Source organism: Rhinolophus sinicus, chromosome 17 (genome assembly GCF_057876585.1).
Source record: "Rhinolophus sinicus isolate RSI-liver-muscle chromosome 17, RSI-T2T, whole genome shotgun sequence".
In the NCBI taxonomy this organism is placed as follows: domain Eukaryota; kingdom Metazoa; phylum Chordata; class Mammalia; order Chiroptera; family Rhinolophidae; genus Rhinolophus; species Rhinolophus sinicus.
In genome coordinates this window covers 53,035,503-53,055,024 of record NC_142517.1, presented here as the reverse complement: position 1 = coordinate 53,055,024, position 19,522 = coordinate 53,035,503, and the positions used below count along the sequence as shown (strand labels likewise).

Here is a 19,522-nt window from a genome sequence, read left to right as displayed (position 1 = left end):
AAAATCATCAGATTTGTATGGAACCACAAAAGACCCCGATAGCCAAAGCAATCCAAAGAAAAAAGACAATGCTGGAGGTATCGCACTCCCTGACTTCAGCTTGTACTACAGGGCAACAATAATCAAAAGAGTATTGTATTGGCAGAAAAACAGAACACACAAACCAATGGAATAGAATTGAGAACCCAGAAATAAACCCACATAAATATGGACATATAGTTTTTGACAAAGAACCCATAAACATACAATGGAGAAAAGACAGTCTCTTCAATAAATGGTGCTGGCAGAATTGGAAAGCCACATGCAAAAGAATTAAACTGGACTGCTCTCTGTCACCATGTACCAAAAATTAATTCAAAATGGATCAAAGACCTAAACATAAGACTTGAAACAATAAACAGCATAGAAGAAAACATAGGTAATAATCTTATGGATCTTGGGTTCAAAGAGCATTTTATGAATTTGACTCCAAAGGGTAGGGAAATAAAAGCTAAAATAAATGAATGGGACTACATCAAGCTAAAAAGCTTCTGCACAGCAAAAGAAACCATCAACAAAATAAAGAGCAAAATAAACAAACCAACCAAATGGGAGAATATTTTTGCAACAACGTCTCCCATGAGGGGCTAATATCCAAAATATATAAGGAACTCATACAACTCAACAAGAAAACAAACAAACAATCCAATTAAAAAATGAGCAGAGGACCTGAAGAGACATTTCTCCAAAGAAGACATACAAATGTCGGATAGACATATTAAAAAATGCTCAACATCACTAATCATCAGAGAAATGCAAATAAAAACCACAGTGAAATATCACCTCACACCAGTTAGAATGGCTATCATTCAACAAGACAAATAGTAACAAGTGTTGGAGAGGCTATGGAGAAAAGGGAACCCTCATACACTGTTGGTGGGAATGTAGATTGATATAGCCGCTGTGGAAAGCAGTGTGGAGGTTCCTCAAAAATTAAGAATGGTATTACCATATGACCCAGCAATCCCTCTCCTGGGTATCTACCCCAAAAATCTGAAAACACTTATCCATAAAGACAAGTGTGCTCCAATGTTCACTGCAGCTTTACTTACAGTGGCCAAGACATGGAAACAACCAAAGTGTCCTTTGATAGATAAATGGATAAAGAAGTTGTGGTACATAAACACAATGGAATACTATTCGGCCATAAGGAAAAAAGGAAGTAGTATCATTTGTGACAACATGGATGGATCTTGAGATTATAATGCTAAGTGAAATAAGTCAGACAGAAAAGTCGAGAACCATATGATTTCACTGATATGTGGTATATAAACCAAAAACAACAAAAGAACAAGACAAACAAATGAAGAAACAAAAATTCATAGACACTGACAACAGTTTAGTGGTTACCAGAGGGTAAGGGGCGTGGGGAGTGGGAGATGAGGGTAAGGGGGATGAAATATATGGTGATGGAAGGAGAACTGACTCTGGGTGGTGAACACACAATGGGATTTATAGATGATGTAATACGGAATTATACACCTGAAATCTATGTAACTTTGCTAATAATTGCTATCCCAAAAAACTTTAATTGAAAAAAAAAAAAGTAACCATCACAATTCTCTCGGGCCCATGACAGATATTATGTATATGCATACAAATGAGGAGAGAGAGGCTCATGGATTATCAAGTTCACACAGGTAAAATTGATAAAGGCAAAACAACCCATGTGTCTAACTACCAGTCTCACGCTGTAATTCTGATGTAAGTAATAAATCATAAGGCCCTATATTGAATAAGATAGTCATCAAAGTTAAGGAAAAAACAAAAACAATAACAAAAAAACACCACTGAACTCTAGTGATTTTCTGGAAGACCAGAAAAGGGGGAAGAGAAGATATGAGAGAAGTAGGGAACTTGCAAAGGATCAACAGAATACACAGGAGAAACAAAATGAGGGTGGTGATGGTGGTGTGGGGTGGTTCTGAAAGCCTGAAGAAGACCAAAGTAAGAAGAAAAGGGAAGAAAAATAGAGATGGCGTCTTTAAAGTGAGCTCTTGTATTGATGCAAGACTTAGAGTTGGGCAACATTGTGTCTGGAAACCAAGACACAGAAAGTAATTGTTCTTTGTATGACGTATCAGGAATCACATCCTTTCTACTTTTTAAGCCAGGCATCCAAGGAGGGAGATTTAGAATGTTTGGGTGATCCACACAGCAATGCTGTTAACCAGCCCCTTGCAGTCTGAGTGAAGTGATTTACTGAAAAATAATTTGCTCACAGATTATGATATATATATATATATATATATATATATATATATATATATATATATATATGTATGTATGTATGTATATACACATATATATAGTGAAATTTATCAGATAAAGATTTAAAACTATTAGCATATCAAAAACTACTGATATAATTCTATAATACTTAAAATATATCTATAGGTGTGATTAAATTAAGTTATATGTGAATAAATGTAAATATACCAATTAATTGACAGAGAGTGCCAGAATGGATTAAAATAAAGGCAACTATATGTGGTGTAGAAGATATTTCAAATATAATGATAAAAATAAGTTGAAAGTAAAAGGATGGAGTAAAGATTTACCGTGCAAACAGTAACCCAAAAAAAAGTAATATTAGTTATACTAACATAAGTAAAGACAAAATAGACTTTGTAGCAAAGTACATTATCATGGATAAAGAAATATTATATAATAATAGAAGGATCAATTCAACAAGATGTAACAACCTTAAACATGACGTACTGAAAAACAGAGCTTCAATGTACAGGAAACAAAAATCGACAGATTTGAAAGCAGAGACAAATCCATAATTACAGTTGAAGACTTCAACACTTCTTTCAGTAATCAATAGAAATAGTAGGCAGAAAAATAAGCAAGGGTATAGAAGAATTGCATAATATCATAAATCAATTAGAACTAATTGATATTTACAGAACATTCTACACAACAGAAACATATCACACAGTCTTCAAATGCGCATGGAACATCTCTGGATAAATCATATACTGACTCATGAAACAAACTAACAAATTTAAAACATTTGAAATCATACAAGGTATGTTTTCTGACCATAATGGAACTAAACTGGGAGTCGGTAATGGAAAGGCAACAGAAAATATCTAAACACTTGTAAATGAAACAGCATGCTTCTAAATACACATAGATCAAAGAGGACATCTCAGGGGTATTAGAAAATATTTTTAAATTAACAAAATGAAAATACAATGTATCAAAATTTATGAGATATAGCTAAAGCAGTGTTCAGTGGAAAACTTATAAAAGCAAATACTACTAATATTAGAAGAAATATCTCAAATCAATACTATAAACTTCAATTTAAGAAACTTGAAAAAGAACAGAAAGGAAATAAAAGAAGACCAGAAATAATGAAGTTGAAACCAGAAAAACAGTAGGAAAAAACAGTAAAATCAAAAAGTTGAGCTGGTTTTTTGAAAGATCAATAAAATTGATAAACCTCTAGCAAGACTGACAAAGATACAAGTTACCAATATCAGGAATGAAACAGGAGGGTATTACTGATCCCACAGACATTATAAGGATAATAAAGAAATACTCTAAACAATTCTACTTACATAAATTAAAAAACTTTGATGAAATTAACCAATTCCTCAAAAACCACAATTTATGAAAACTTACCTAAGATAAAACAGATCATCTAAGTAGTCCTATAACTAATAAAGAAACTGAATGCATAATTAAACGGTATCATAAAAAGAAATACTTGGACCCAGATGGTTTCACAAGCAAATGCTACCAAACGTTTAATAAGAAATATCAATTCTACATAATTTTCCCCGGGATATAAAAGACACTGCATACAAAGCACAAATACAGAAATCACACTGAAAATCATGAATAAAAGGTTGCCAAGATGAAAATAACACATCATAACTAATACCATCTTACAATGGTAGGAGGGCTTAATCCTTACTTGCTTTAAACTGTTAATTTCTTTCCTATCTAAGTCCAAAACTTTAGTCTACAGAATTAAATTTGGTCCTATCATCAGTTATTATGAATAATACTTCAATGAATCCTTCATTTCTGCGTGTGAAGAATGTCTATGTGCATGTATGTGTGTGTGTGTTTCTGCATGTGTGTATGTCTATATGCATGTATGTGTGTGTTTCTATGTATACTTTTTTGTTGTTGTTGTTTTTTGTTTCTTTATAAATTTTATTGGGGAATATTGGGGGACAATGTGTTTCTCCAGGGCCCATCAACTCCAAATGGTTGTCCTTCAATCTAGTGTGGAGGGCGCAGATCAGCTCCAAGTCCAGTAGCCGAGTGGCAACCGTCCTGCTCTAAACAACTGAGCCATCCGGCCGCCCCTCTGGCAGCTCAGCGGCAACTCATTGTCTTCAATCTAGTTGTGGAGGGCACAGCTTACTGGCCCTCCATGTGGAAATTGAACCTGCAACCCTGTTGCTCAGAGCTCATGCTCTAACCAACTGAACCATCTGGCTGCCCCCATACACTTGTTTATAATTGAATCATTTTGTGGGGAAAGAATCCCTGAAGTGGCACTTATGGACCAAAGGATAAGTACCTTAAAGTTACATACATTAGAATGGGCAAGTTGTCCCCAAAATATATTGTTAATTTACACTCCCACCAGAAGTGAAAAGATTGACTATTTCGCAATAATCTCACCAGCACTGGATATTATCAATCATTTAAATCTTTGCTGACCAGATAGATAATAATCTCATTGCTTCAATGTATAGAGTTTTTAAAAATTATTATTATTAGAGAGGTTCAAGATTTTATATCTATTAAACACCTGTGAATTACTTATACTTTTTGCCAAAGGGTGGGGGGGTGGATTTAATCTTTTTTATTATTATTAATTTTCAAGTATTTAGTTTCTTAGGGCTATTAAACATTAGTCATGCATTGTAATTTTTAAAATTTACGTCTTTATGTAAATTTCTCCTTTGACAAAATTTTCAATCTTTTAAAACTATTGAGTTTTACATTATGTTTTTTTAATAAATTATTTTTATAACAGTTACCCTCAGTTGGACTACTTTTTCCTTTCCCTGTTTTAATCAATTTGACTCACATTTCAAGGCCTAAATAAAAAAACATTTCTGTAACATATTGCCAGTCTTTTGCATGCACAACAAACTGTTCCTTTAATGTGACTTTAAAATATATATACATCTGAGTAATTTTCATAAGTAATTTTATATACATTTGCCTTTCTGCTATATTATGGTCTTCTCAAGGCTCAACACTATGATTTGTTTATTTGTATCACAAAGAACTTAGCATACAGCAAGTGCTAAGGAAATGCTTGTGGTTAGATCTTGTATATAAACTTGAAATCTTATATGAATCTTGGGCCATATAAGGTATAGGACATTATGCTAGGTGCTGTGGCACAAGCCTTTCCAAATACTATACACATACTACCTGCTCTTTTGAAATGTAGAGCTGGAGACTCTTTGTTTATATATGGGATGCTACAATAAGAATTTACAAAAATAGATGGTTTTAGATAATTACTACTCAAATCACTAGGGAAAAACCCAGTTCAACTAAACAGGGCTTCCTTTAAATTATAAACAAATGCAAAAGTAAGAGTTATATAGTTTTCATCAATCATTCTAAGAGAACATTTAAGTGTTGCAATCATTATCCACCTCTTGAAGATATGACAGACATGCTTAGACAGTTTACAAATAATGCGAAGCCGAGATATAAAGCCCTATGTCAGACAACAGAATCAAAAGCCAAAAAGGGTCTTGCTAATCCAATGCAGCACATTCTTCAGTGACATTAAAATCCTTCTAATGGAGACAGCACACACATTCTCCACAATCCAAATTTCCTTTATTAATAATTAGAGCAAAACATGATCCCATTTCATGACTAGTTGCTAAGGTGATGGGTGCATCAAAAAATCAATAAAAATGGGATGACATTCTCGATTTCAAGATTTCTGTCTTTAATTATTTGACATGTCATTTCCTGTCCACAGATTCATATTTCTTGCATAGTAAACGGATGCTTGGCTGAGATCCCATTTTTTTTTCAATTATATTCAAGAGGAGTGGAATTTATGTGTAGAGTTTTGGAACTATTAGCTATTAATCTATACACAGAAAACGAAACATATGCTACCAAGTAGTGGAAGAAAAGAGCCTCACACCAGTTGCAGCAGCTGTCAGTTTAAAAGGACTAGGGATCTCAGAGGATCCTAGTTCTTAACTTTCCAAACTAAAACACTAATTGTAACAGTCTGAGAAAGTCCACCATTTGCCACTACTGTTCCAGAGAAGTATTGTTATCTAGTCCCATTTACGTGGCTTTCACACGTGGACATACATGAGGATGTTGGAATAGTTGTAAGGCAAAGATAGACCCAGGGTCCATATAGAACTATAATTCATTATCAATGTTTCAGTTCTTTGGAGACCAAAATAAGGCAGCCACAGATAGGTAAGTTTTTATTTGTTTGTGTTTTGTTTTGTTTTTACTTGTATATTCCTTTCAATACAGTTGTTTCCAAATTACCTATTTTGTTCCCCCCACTGGGAAAATGCCTTTTCCTTTTGTTTCCTAGCTTTTGCTGAATCATTTTAATCCATCATTCCTTATGAATATTTCTACCTTGGGTCTTATTTCCTAGTTTCTTGTTATCCTCAATTTAATCAGGTAAACAATTTCAAGCTGAAAGATGCTAATAAGTGATGGTAAAATTCTGTTTCATCATTCCTAATTACCAATGGTTTCCTGTGTCTCTTCAGAGGAGGGAAAAGTGTAGAGACTCTCTATTATATGACTAACCCATGGAGGAAGAGTGGAGGTTTCTCCACACACCATCCCTAACATTCACACAAAAAGAAGTACTCAAGAAGAAACGGAGGTCAAGTTCCTCTCAAATGCAATACCTTGGAGGAGCAAAGTTCTTTTGGACAAGGGTGTTTGAAAGAGAACTTTTTGACTTCTTCGATAACTTGCAAGTCTCATTTTGTTTGACTTCAAAAATTACTGATGGCTTACTATGTGCCACTGTAACAAATACAGGACATGGCAAAATATGGCCCCTTTCCCCTTTAGAGACAGAGAAAAAAACAACTATAATATTGTATAACAAATAATATGACTAAAAATATACTTAGGTTGCTTCAGAGTAATGGTCTCTAATTCACACTAGTGGAGAACAGTGATACGGAAAGATTTCCCAGTTAGGGTAGGACAAACTGGGTGCTGCGGGATGGGTAGAAATTGGCTAGAGAGCAGGAGAAAAAAAAAAGGATATCCTCAAGGAGAAAATCTCTAATAAAACAAAGAAGCAAGAAACAGCATGACACTAAAAAAAAAGAAAGAAAAACAACCCACATACTTCAGTATGTGGAAATATAATAATAGGAACTGTAAAAGGAAAGGCTTGATCCTCAGTTTTAAATTTTACAACCTCTGCTTGCATTTATGAGTCCAAGAATCATAACAGAAAATCCCTGGAGAGAATATAAAAAGATAGGTTTGCCTAAGCAGGTGCTACCCCTCAATTTAAGAGGTAATTTTATTTAGTGAATTAGGGATATTTCTAAGTCACTGTCAAATCAGAATTTATACATATTTATATTCAATTATAATACATTCCAAGGCCTTTAATGATGTGTCCCTTGGATTTATCTGTCAGGTTCCTTTCACTAGCTCAAGAATAATTGAGAACTGTATCCATATTAGAAGGAGTCAGTGAGAAATAATAATTTTCCCTTATCAGTATAGCAACAAAGCCTTAGTGTATTTACAAATTTACATCTTTCTATTTTGGGTTATTTCTTTTCCCCTTTCCCCACTTCACCTTCTCCCATTAATAGTACAATCCATATCAAAAAGCATATTGCAAAAATTCCAATAAAATCTTGTATTAGGCAAGAAAGGTAAGGCATACCAAACATATACTCAAGTTCTTTCATATGCACTATTCCTTGAAATAAAGTAAATTGCCCCCGCAAAGACAAAGCATTTCATAAAGCACTCTCTTTCATCACGTTAGCAGACATTCTATGAAACCCTATCTTTCTAGCTCTATTTTTCTTTCCATTTTTCTAGAAATATTTTTTTGTTTGTTTTTGCTTTTAATTTTTATAGAAAAAGCAGCAGAACTTGTGTGGTAAATGAATGATTTAAAAAAAAGTGAAAGAAAAGAAAACCCATCAGCATTATGGATTGCACAAATATAGGAAATTTCATCTAAACATCTCAGAAAAGTGTTTTACTTTCATTATCCCATTACACTCTTTAGCTGTCTGGGAGGTGTGTGGCATAAAAGTTCTCACAATTTTGTAGATGAGAAACCGAGGCCTAAGGTCATGAATGACTCAGTTGTAAAACCAAAGAAAGCCTGTTTTATGTATTAGTTATCTTCTTTCCTCTTATTCTATTATCAGGTACTTCAATCTGTGTGCTCGCATAGAATTTACTTTATCCTGTTTCATTAAAGAAGGACAGTTCATTAATGAAATGAAGAAGGAAAGAGAAATTTTGCCACAAAGGAAAGCACTTTGGATAGAATTCAGATCTAGATTCTGGTTCTGACTGTAAAGCCTTGGGCAGGTACCATCCCCTCTAAATCAAGACAGACATGAATAGCAATTCAGATAAATGATGTAGGAATTATTTCCAACCACCTTCCCCACCAGTGGAAACATATGCATTATGGAGAATTGAAGCAGACAGAATCCGCAAGCTCCTAATTTTCTCTCTGCTGACCACATTGACTCACTTTCAATGGCATTGCCCATTCAGAGACATCTGTCTTTTCATATGCCATAAAAAAGACAGGTGTAACAGAAATGTGGATAGCACGCTGACAGATTAAAGGGGAAGCCCATGTCACTCACCCACATGGGGTCACTCAGGTCCGAGTCCTGCATGCGGATACAGTCCATGCTAATCTCAATCTTGTTTGTTGTGCCATTTTCTGATGGTTCATCTACAAAGTTCAAGTCAATGGGCTGAACTGAACATATGGGCCTAAAATAAAGGAAAAACAAACAAAAAAGTGTGTTAGACATGGAAAGGGACTAAAACATACTCATCCAGTTGGTAACAAAGAGCTCTTTCTGTTTCAAAGTTGGCAAGGCTCATTGGTTGGAGTCAGAAACCCTATGATTGAATCCTGGTCCAACCACTTACCAGATGTGTAATCACAGGCAGTTCAAATCTAAGCCTTATTTGTAAAATAGGAATCATGAACCCTGCACTCATCAAGGAATTACTAGGTAGAACACAGGGAAGAACAAATGTATCCGGGATATTTTTATTAAACTGTCCTCGATGCTCTTATATTCATTCACTTTCCATTTAATTACTAATTTATTCAATCCAGATCTTAAGAAAAGAGATACTAATACTTCTCCTAGTGAGGCATAAATGACCAACAAACTTTACTGTGTTACTTTCTGATGGGGTGTTTGCACTGTAACAGTAAACAAGTCTTTAAGTCAAAGGAATAGATTTTGAGTATCAGGGAGTCATTGGGGAAGTTATTAGGGGTTGGGCAGGAGATCCTTCTGATCTTTCAATTACAACGCCTTGAAATAATATTGATCTTCTAATGTTGGAAAATGAATAAATCTCCACTGCATTTTGAACACAGAGATACCATTAGAGGAATAAAGTTTACCCAACAATAACTGGTTGTTACTGATTCTGGAAATATGCCATACTAATGCAATATTTTGACCACTCATATTTACTTATTTATACTAATTCAAGTATAACATACATACATATATATGTGTGTATATATATATATACATATATATGTGTGTGTGTGTGTGTGTGTGTATATATATATATATATATATATATATATATAGCTTATTTGATACTTACTGTTCCAGAAAATCCCAGATATGCTGGAAAACCTCTGGACTGAGAAATTCACTTGTCTGTGTGCTCTGGGACATAGTGGACCGATAATAACTTTCTTTCCAAGAGAAATGAGCTGGGGTTTCTACAAACCTTAAAAGGACAAAAATAAAATTAAGATTATATTTTCTGTATTTATGATACAAAATACTTAAATTGAAACATATTTGATCAACAAGAAAAATCAAGTGAATCTTCAAAATCATACAGGTATATATGTAGTAGCAAATTTTACAAGTTGCACAACTGTGTTTCTTCAGGTAGTGTCATGGATACCATTTTGCAATAAAATCAGACAATCATGTCTTCTATCAAAGCTTTTTTTAAACTAATAATGTTGTTACACTCTACACTTCTACTATTCAATCTAAGTTCTGCAGATTTCAAAAAGTAAATAAACATTCCCTCATTAAGTCTGACAGCAAGTCTGACCTATTATTAAACCCATTTTATAAATGTCTTCACTGATTATCTGCCCATTAAGCCTCCAGCAAGTAAAATAGTAAAATCAGAAAACAGAAGCAAGTTCAGAAACTTAAATTTCACCCTCAGCATAATCACCCCCCTCATAACTACCATGTTAGTATCATGCCCAGGGACAATAAACTCAAGTTTCTGGACCTAGACTTTTTTTTTTTTTTAATCACTAGTTACCTACCTTGATGTGTGTGTGGGTGGTTTTTAATTGGAGTATGGAATTCTAGTTAGACTAAAGGATAAGCAAACATCTTAGTGTGTTGCAAAATGAATCCTATTTCTGTTTTCTTTATTTGGTTGCTGGATCCTCAAGTTTGCCTTTATGTTAAAAAAATAGAAATAAAAATAACTTAGATCCTTATATACATAAAGGAAAACATCAGCGCTCTCAGGTCATGATTTTTCCAAATCTGTATTTTATCTACACAGAGCATCTTAGTATGTGGTTCACTGTGATTATCAGTAGACTAATTTTACCCCAGGATGAAATTAGCAAAGCTCTCAATCATTACTTTTATTGTTAAAAAGAGTTAAATAGTGTACTAGAACAGTTAATCATTTTAAATTTGCAAATGAATGCTCTGGTCTAGTTACATAACAGAAAATAATAGCATTCTTTGAATTTATTGTCCATGATTTCAAAGCTATATGGAGAAGCACTTTCATTTACTCGAGTCAAACATATATAGAGAATCTATTATTTGCCAGGAACTATAATGGGCACTCGTACTCTAGAAGGCCATGGTGCAGGAAAACAAACCTCTAATAAATGTAATAAGAGTGTGTATAACACTGTAAGAGAATACAGATGGAATACATCATCTGATCTGATGGGTCAAAGAAAGCCTTAAATAAAGAGGAGAAATTAGCCAGGCCAGGTAAGGACTAAAATTATAAGTGAGCAGCTTATGGTATTAGCATAAACAAAATACTAAAATGGAAAATAACTTGATGTACGAGTATGTAAGCGACTGTGTTAGTTTCTTTGTTCCTCCATTCCTATCCCTGTCCTACCCCCTTTTCCTACTCATTCCAATCTTGACCCCAAGCTAGTCTTCACAATTCTCTCAATTACCCGGCACCCATGACCTATCCAGTGAAACAACAGTAATGATGCTTTTACCTATTCTTCTTCTTTTATCTATTCTTCTAGAGTGTAAACATTTGGGGAGGAGAATGCTGGGAGAATAAGTTGAAGAGTGAAGTAGAAACTTGAATGCTATGTTTGAAGCTCACATACTTCAATACTTCTACTAGTATCAAAGGTTATTTTTTGCAAGACATTTTTAAATGAACTTTTAAATTTTGAGATCAGTGTAGATTCACATGTGGTTGTAATAAATAATACAGAACAAGTCCATGTATCCTTTCCCCAGTTTCCCCCAATGGTAACATCTTACAAAACTACCACATAATACCACAACCAGGAGATTGATATTGATACACTCCACTGATCTTATTTAGAAATTCTTAGTTTTACTCGTAGCTGTCTGTGTGTTTGTGTGGGTGTTTTTGTATATATTTAGTTCTATACAATTTTTTTTTTTAACACATATGTAGGTTAGTGTATCCACCTCTACAGCATGAAAGGATTTAAAGTATGAGATTGACACAAGCAGAATATGCTTTATGTTGATACTTCTGAAAGTTGTATAAAGGAAGGATTTACAGCAAATTAGTTTATGGGCAAAATGGTTATTTAGGAGGTTGTCGCACCAGTCCAGGTAAGACAGTAGGATGATAGCAGAAGTAGGGATGGAGAATATGGGTACAAATTCAATAATTAGTTAAAAAGCTAAATCAAATATTGTTTATGTTACTAATGAAGGGAGAAGGAAGAGTCAAGGATAAATTCAAGTTTCCAGCTTTCTTGAACTGAGTAGTTGATGACTCCCTTAACTAATCAGTAAATATGAATATAGTAGGAAGATCTGGCTTAAAGAGGGAGAAGAGATGATGAGTTCCATTTTAGCATGCTGAGTTTGAAGCACCTATGAGATATATAAAAAGGAAAGTGGACAGTTGAATAAACCTTAAACTTTAAGACAAAGAATGGGTCACAAGTTTAGAAGCAGAAATCCTTATCATAGGGTAAAAATGAATCCATAAGAGTGGATACAATGAACTATGCAGAGAATGTGCAGAAAGGAGAGGAGGAGCCCTATTTGGAGAATCTAAGAAGTAAGAAGTTTATGAAAAGACAATGAAAAGTTTATGGCATCTTACAAGCCAGTGGAAAAACATTTTTAAAAGAATCAACAGTATTGAACGTGACAGAAGGATCTCGGAAGATTAAGACCTGAAAAATATTTACTAGGATTGATCCAAGGAGATCACTGGATCCCTTGACAATAATACTTCCCATAAATTAATGAAAGCACAAGGAAAATTTCAGTGGTGTGAGGAGTAAATATGGGTGAAAGGAAAATGTTCTTTTGATATTATTGGATGAGAAAAACTTGAATTGTACTGAAAAAGATAAAGCAGAAAGGAAGTATAGAGAGAGAAATTTAAGATATTGGAAAGAAAGAGAATGGCATGAAGGAACGTCCTAGAGGAGGCAGATAGGAAGGGGTAAAGGGTGTAAGTTGAAAGGATGTCCTTGAACGTAAGCCGCTAAACCCCTCATTCTGGGATGAAATAAAGGAAACAAATTAAGTGTGATATAAATGTGTTTACAGAAGACAGCCGGATGGCCTCAGTTTTCTTAATGAAGCAGTAGGCTGCTGAAAATGAGGGAATAAGGCATTGAAAAGCTAGTTGGAGGGAAAAGATGAGGGTTTGTAAATATGGGTGAATTTTCCATAATTCCAACTTGCACAGTTCTGTGATTCTCTCTGGTTTATACTACCTGAAAGTGGTACGAGAAAAACAGATAAAAGAACCATGACTACTGCTTCACTGGATAGGTCATGAGTGCCAGAGAACTGAGAGAATTGTGAAGACTAGCTTGGGGTAAGATTGGAATGAGTAGGAAAAGGAGCTAGGACAGGGATAGGAATGGAGGAACAAAGAAACTAGATGTCTCTATGAGGTCAAAAAGTGCACATTTAGAGGGAACAAAGTGAGAAATTTAAGCTGGTGGAGATAGAAGTGCGAGCGGGCTACCAGAGTTTATGATGTCCCCGGTGTCCACATCTAAAAACAGAAAAAAAAATATATATATATATGTATAACTAGAAGAGCAACTGAAAATATACTACTTTTAAATTGAAAGCATAAATTAATTTTATTTATTTTCTTTTTGGAATCGGGGCAAATTTGTTTTGTATACTCCCAACCAGTGAGTGAAAAGAAAGTGAAAATTAATGGATCTAATACTGAACTGAAAGTTACAGAGAATAATTCCATGGATAAGTCTTTTGGATATGTTTGATTTACATTAAACATTTTCTCCAGATAAAAGTGAAGTAGAAGAATGTGGGGAAATATAAGTAAAAGCAATTCCTAACCAGTGGCAAAAATGGAGGTTAACAAATGAACAAATCAAACCCCAAAATGCAAATAAACTCTCTATGAATTGTCATCTACATGGACTCACAAGTACATCCCGAATATTCGAAGACCTAAACACTATGATTGGTGTCCTGACAGCCAGGTGAGCACTAGAAGGTAAACACAGAACAGGAAGTAGAGTCTCATCAATAATGATATTCATTGTGAGAGAATCAATACCAAAAAAAAAACACTAAGTTTTTAAATTGACCAAAATTTAGATGTAGTTTCTAAACAGATTAGTAGTTAATGTGACCTAGATCTTAAATAAGAGAAAGTATGAGACTGATTCAAAAAGAAAGGGTTAGATGGAAGGAAAGACACAGTGACTTTATCTAAAGCAGAAGAGAGAAAAATGCTGTTGGCTCCACAGTCATTTATATCTATTTCCGCACGGAAGTTCTGGTTTCTCTCTGTTCTTACGCTGCCATTCCTTTGTTTTATATTTTCGCTCTAGTTTTCCTCTTACTCCTAAAAGACCTTTCCTGTATTTCGGATGCTACCACTAATCAACTGCTAAGCCTTCGACAAGCCTCCCAGCTCCAGGAACTTGAGCTTCCTTGACTGTGACCTCTGCTCTACAACCTCTCAAAAGTCTCCCCAATTCTCAGTGCTTTCCTTCCCACAAAGTATACCATGGTCCCTTATTTGAAATATCGTCTTTTTTTTCAAACTGTCTGGATCCTTAGTTGGATCTCGTCCATGCTAATGTATCCTATTTTAGTCATATAACAATCAATCTACTGTAGAAGATTTTAACTAACTTGAGAGCAAAGTTCATTTCTCTCATCTGTGTGCTTCTTCCAGTTTGGTACCTCCTTGAAGTTACAGTAGAACATCAGTTTCGGAGTGAGACAGGCTTGGGTTCAAATCTTAGCTCTACTTTTGACATACTGTGAGGCCAAGGTCAAGTTACTTACCCTTTTTGTACATTAGTCTTTTCAACTATGCTTCCTGCATGGGGTGGTTGAGAGGCTTACTTGAAATGATGTGCTACACATTTTCTATACAGTGCCTGGTAGTCAATATTTGTATCTTGATACAAACTTGATACAAATTGGCTATATTTGTATCAAGTACATAATTTGTACACAGAACATACTTGCTAAGTTGAACTAATTAAATAGTGTATTTAATTAAGTTCTGTTAAAGATGTAAAAGTATCACACAAAAATAAAGTAATTATATTAAACCTGAATTATTTTTCATTTCTCTCCAGTTCAAACCATTCTCCCTCTATCTGTGCCCTTGGACCAAAGTAATGCCTCCATGATCTCTCACTTTTCTCTAGGTCACCTTTGCATCAGGCTTATTACATTAAATTGGTCAACTTCCCTCCTCAAGGACTCAAGCTTTAAGGGGGTTATATTACAAAGATGGAGGTGAGGTTTGAGATAGATCAGTGGTTTTCAAATTGTATTTCATGAAACCCTAAGTTTCCGATTGCTTCAGTGTGTTCACCACATGTAAAGAAATGGTTATTCTAGTTGGATTCCAGATGCCACCCCCACACACCCCTTCTTAACACCATGAAGTCTAGATTTTGCTTGTCTCAGGATTCTAAGCAATAGCTCATAGGAAGAAAGGGTTTAATTAAAAATCAATGATCTAGGTTAGAGGATCTTCAAAGTCTCTTCTATGCACACTCAGCTTCAATTCCCATTTTCAGAATAAATATGTAAAATATTGAGAGAAAGGAAGGAAAGAAATCAGCTGGTGCCATAGGGACAGGAAGAGTGAGATAAATCCTACCTACCTTCCAACGCTTTGCCTTTGGGTGAATCTCAGTATCAGTTACTCATAGAACAATCACTCTGTTCAAATGGTTTTGTCAAACCAGTCACACCCAATGATAGAAAGCCTGAAGTCAATTCTTTTTTCTTTCAGCTTGTTTTTCTTAGATTAACTATCCTAAACTCTTTGTATTAACTCAGGGAAAAAAGAAAAGGAAAAGAACCTTATCCTTTGTAGAAATGACCTGAAAATACAAAGGGGTGTCTGCTAACCGTCTGTATTCCCTCTTGCTCTTCCTCTTCTGCCCAAAGTCATCACTCAAACTTGTCTTACATCTAAGTTCTTTCAGTGCTCCTGAAAAATTTCTAAATCTCTAAAATTTCAATTCAAAACAACCTTAATTTTATAGGTGGATTTTAAAATTAATAGATCTCAGAGATCACTGAGCTCAATTTTTCTTACTGAGAAGATGAAAAAGCTAAAATCTAAAAAGAGCCAGTTCACTCCAGCTATATTGTATTCAACATAGGTCCTTACCCACAGCCGCGTACAAACAAATTTTTGCATTAGACACTAATTGTCATCACGAATTCCCCAACTCGTGGCCTCTTATAGCAGTTTCCAGACTTATCATTTTCTGTTTAAAACCGCCTTACTCCCTTTTAGAACATCCAAACTTAAAGTTATAAAACTAGAAATATATTTGATTCTATACAAAATACCCGAATTCACTTAACAAAATAAAACAGTATTTAGTAGTGATTCAGACCAGAAGCTCATTGGCTGCTCCTAGATTTTCTGACTCAAAGACCCCCTTAACAGGGTCAGCTGTTCTGCTAGAGAGAATGTGCCTTCAGGAATCTCCATGAGAGGAGACCTGGTGGGGCCCCTCACCAACTGTGCTGCCGGTTGGGGTCACAGATGATTCTAAACCTTTGAGGACCTTATAGAATTTCAAAGTTTGCTGTACCCTTAGAGACTGTCTAGTATTGGTCCCTTATTTCATAAGAAAAGGAGGCCCACACCTGAAGAAATTACCCTAGATACATTGTTATGCTGAGTATTGACTAATGAAAAGAGATTTAAAATTTCTGGAGTTTTCCAAGGCAGTTGTTAAGCAAAATCATTATTATAATTTATGATTATATCAAACTTAAATAATCTTCAAAAATAGAAAATGAATACTTAAAACTGATCATTTCCTAATTATGTTTCTATTATCTGATTTTGAAAGCCATTTTAAAAATACTATAGTAAACTTATTCAGATTAAAAAATAAAATCCTGTCTGTAAATTTATTTCAATTAAATGTTTATGGGTAAATGATTCAAATACACACACACACACATGCATACATATACATATATATATATACGCAGACATATCACACACACATATACATATATACTTACATATATACACATTTGTGTGTGTGTATGTGTGTGTGTGTGTGTGTATAGAGAGAGAGAGAGAGAGACAGAGACAGAGACAGAGACAGAGAGAGAGAATTTATTATGTGAAAGGCTATGTGGGAGATTTACTAATGAATGAGACATGTTTTTCTGAAAGTTTTTCAAGTTTAATGCTGGAAAATAACACCTTTAATGTTTGTCTAATTTTTACCTTTTGTTATAACCTTTTGTGCTCCAACTCTTAATTTCTCACTGGACTGTGACCTTCTTAAGGGCAGGAAAGCCAACATAGGTCATTCATTTTGGTTTGTGCTCTATTTGCTCGTGATTGGCAGGAAAGGGTTGCCACTGACTGTGATAAGATTTTACTTCACGAGGCCTGCTTTTCCAGTTTACATGACAATTTTTAGTCTCAGAGAGAATAAGGAAGTAGTTTAACATCACTCAGCTAGTAAATGACAGAGCTGAGATTTAAATTTAAGATTCTAGGGCTTCAAAATGTATGCTTTATTACATTACATGTATGACTTCTAATTTTTATTCATCATAAAAGTTGAGCAATATGAAGTTTTCATAGTTAGATTTATTTCCAGTAAAAGAACAAAATATACTACTAATTCTGTTTCACCATAATAGTTATCCTTTCCCTTCCAAGTAAGCAGAAAAATAGCATGGGAAAACTAGCACTAATCATTGAATATTACAGAGTATCTGGCTTTTCTACATATTCTCAATGTTACCAGAAGTAGCTGACTCTCAAATGCAGTGTTAGTTAAAATGACTGAAGTCACTATTGTTCCCAAGGGGATTAGAGCACTCAAATTCTCTGGGAGTGTCCCCAGTTCTCAGATAAAGGTGGTTCAAAACTCTAAACATGGGCTCATCTACACCTCGTTTTTTTTCTTTCCTTCCTCCCTCCCTCCCTCCCTCCCTCCCTCCCTCCCTCCCTCCCTCCCTTCCTTCCTTCCATCAATCTATCAATCCATCAAATTATTGCTTAAGCCTGTATTACCAACCTCTCTGGATCTTATCCAGAACAAGTCTTCTGGTTGGCCTCAAGAGCATTCCAAATCACAGAATCCCTTTTATATTTTTAGTTCAGGAACATTCCCACACTTTCAGTTTACTCTGTTATTATTATAACCATTATAATTATTAATCGTCATGTTTAGTTTTAAGGATGCCTAAGAACACCTTGATGCTTTTCAGTAAATTGCCCCTTTATTGTACCCAGTAGTTCCCAAGAGCCCTGGAGGAGTAAATTTATTCATATGCTTGAAATAAATCCCCCTCCAGAAAGTCACTCACACAATCTAAATCAGGGCCATTAACAACTTTCTTCTGTTAGATGGAATTCTACTCTTTCAACTTCCACCTAGAGAACAGTGGGTGGAGAGAGGTCTCTCTGTTAGTGAGTGATTTTACAACCTTGCTGAGATGGAAGTAACCACCACAGAGAGCTACACATCCTTTGACAGACAACTCAGAATGTTGAATGAACTCGTTAGAAATTGAGAAAAGGTTCACTTCCCTCAAACTTTCAAAAATTAGTCTGATTCATTTAAAAAATAATCTATTTGCAGTGGCCTTCAACTTTTCTCATTCGGACCTATTTTGGGAATCCGGTCATAGCAATGAACAGTCTCATACAATAAATACAAAGAAAAAGAAATATACATACTGACACACAATGATTGTGTTTGATTTTCAAAGATTTTATAAGCTGCCTCCACACTTCCAACCCAAGTCCCATAGCTGGAAGCCAAGTTAAGAATCTGCAGTATAATTTTTTATCTGGATCAGGTATAGCCAAACTATCACCCATGGGTTAAATCTGGCCCGCTGCCCATTTTCATAAATATTTTTTTGACCTTTATTATGTATTGTATATTGCTGCTTTTGAACTACAAAAGCAGAGCTGACGGAGTTGCGATAGCAACCATGTGGCCCACAAAGTCTAAAATATTTATTATCTGGCCCTTTACAAAAACAGGTTTGCCCCGCACTGAACTATATGAAAAACCTTCTAAGATTTTAACACAAATTATAGCTTGAATTAATACTGTTTGAAGTTGAAGAAATTTTCTCTTGGACAATTATTGTGGAGTATAAAATAGGAGGGAAATTATAATTTGCTCATTATAGACCCTAGCGAGTGATAAGCCACTTGGAAATCAGGTGTGAGCCTGAAAATAAGAAACAACCCTACACCAATTAAAAAAACAAGAGGACACAAAGATGTACTCCTCACCCTGGATGGATGCTCACCGACTATTATCTGATCATTTATTATATCCAAACACTAGAAGATGATCCAGTCAAAGGTTTTCTTTTCTTGACTCAACACACACTTTATTTTCTATTGTTATTCTTATGTACTTTGTCTTCCCCATTAATATTTTACCACTTTAAGTATGGGAGGATGACCCAATTTGTAGAGCATATTTCACACATATAGTATCCAATACTTT

At 34.8% G+C, this 19,522-nt stretch overlaps 1 protein-coding gene across 6 annotated transcripts in view; it reads right to left on the bottom strand.

Moving 5' to 3' along the window:
- The window catches only part of TP63 (tumor protein p63), a 218,005-nt gene that overhangs the window by 128,201 nt on the left and 70,282 nt on the right, over positions 1–19,522 (bottom strand). For all 6 annotated transcript variants that reach the window (XM_074329390.2, XM_019743157.3, XM_019743159.3 and 3 more), the window contains exons 2-3: positions 9,898–10,026; positions 8,901–9,033 (exon numbers count right to left, since the gene is read on the bottom strand). In XM_074329390.2, coding sequence (XP_074185491.1) covers positions 8,901–9,033; positions 9,898–10,026 — 262 coding nt within the window. The remainder of the gene's footprint in view (positions 1–8,900; positions 9,034–9,897; positions 10,027–19,522) is intronic.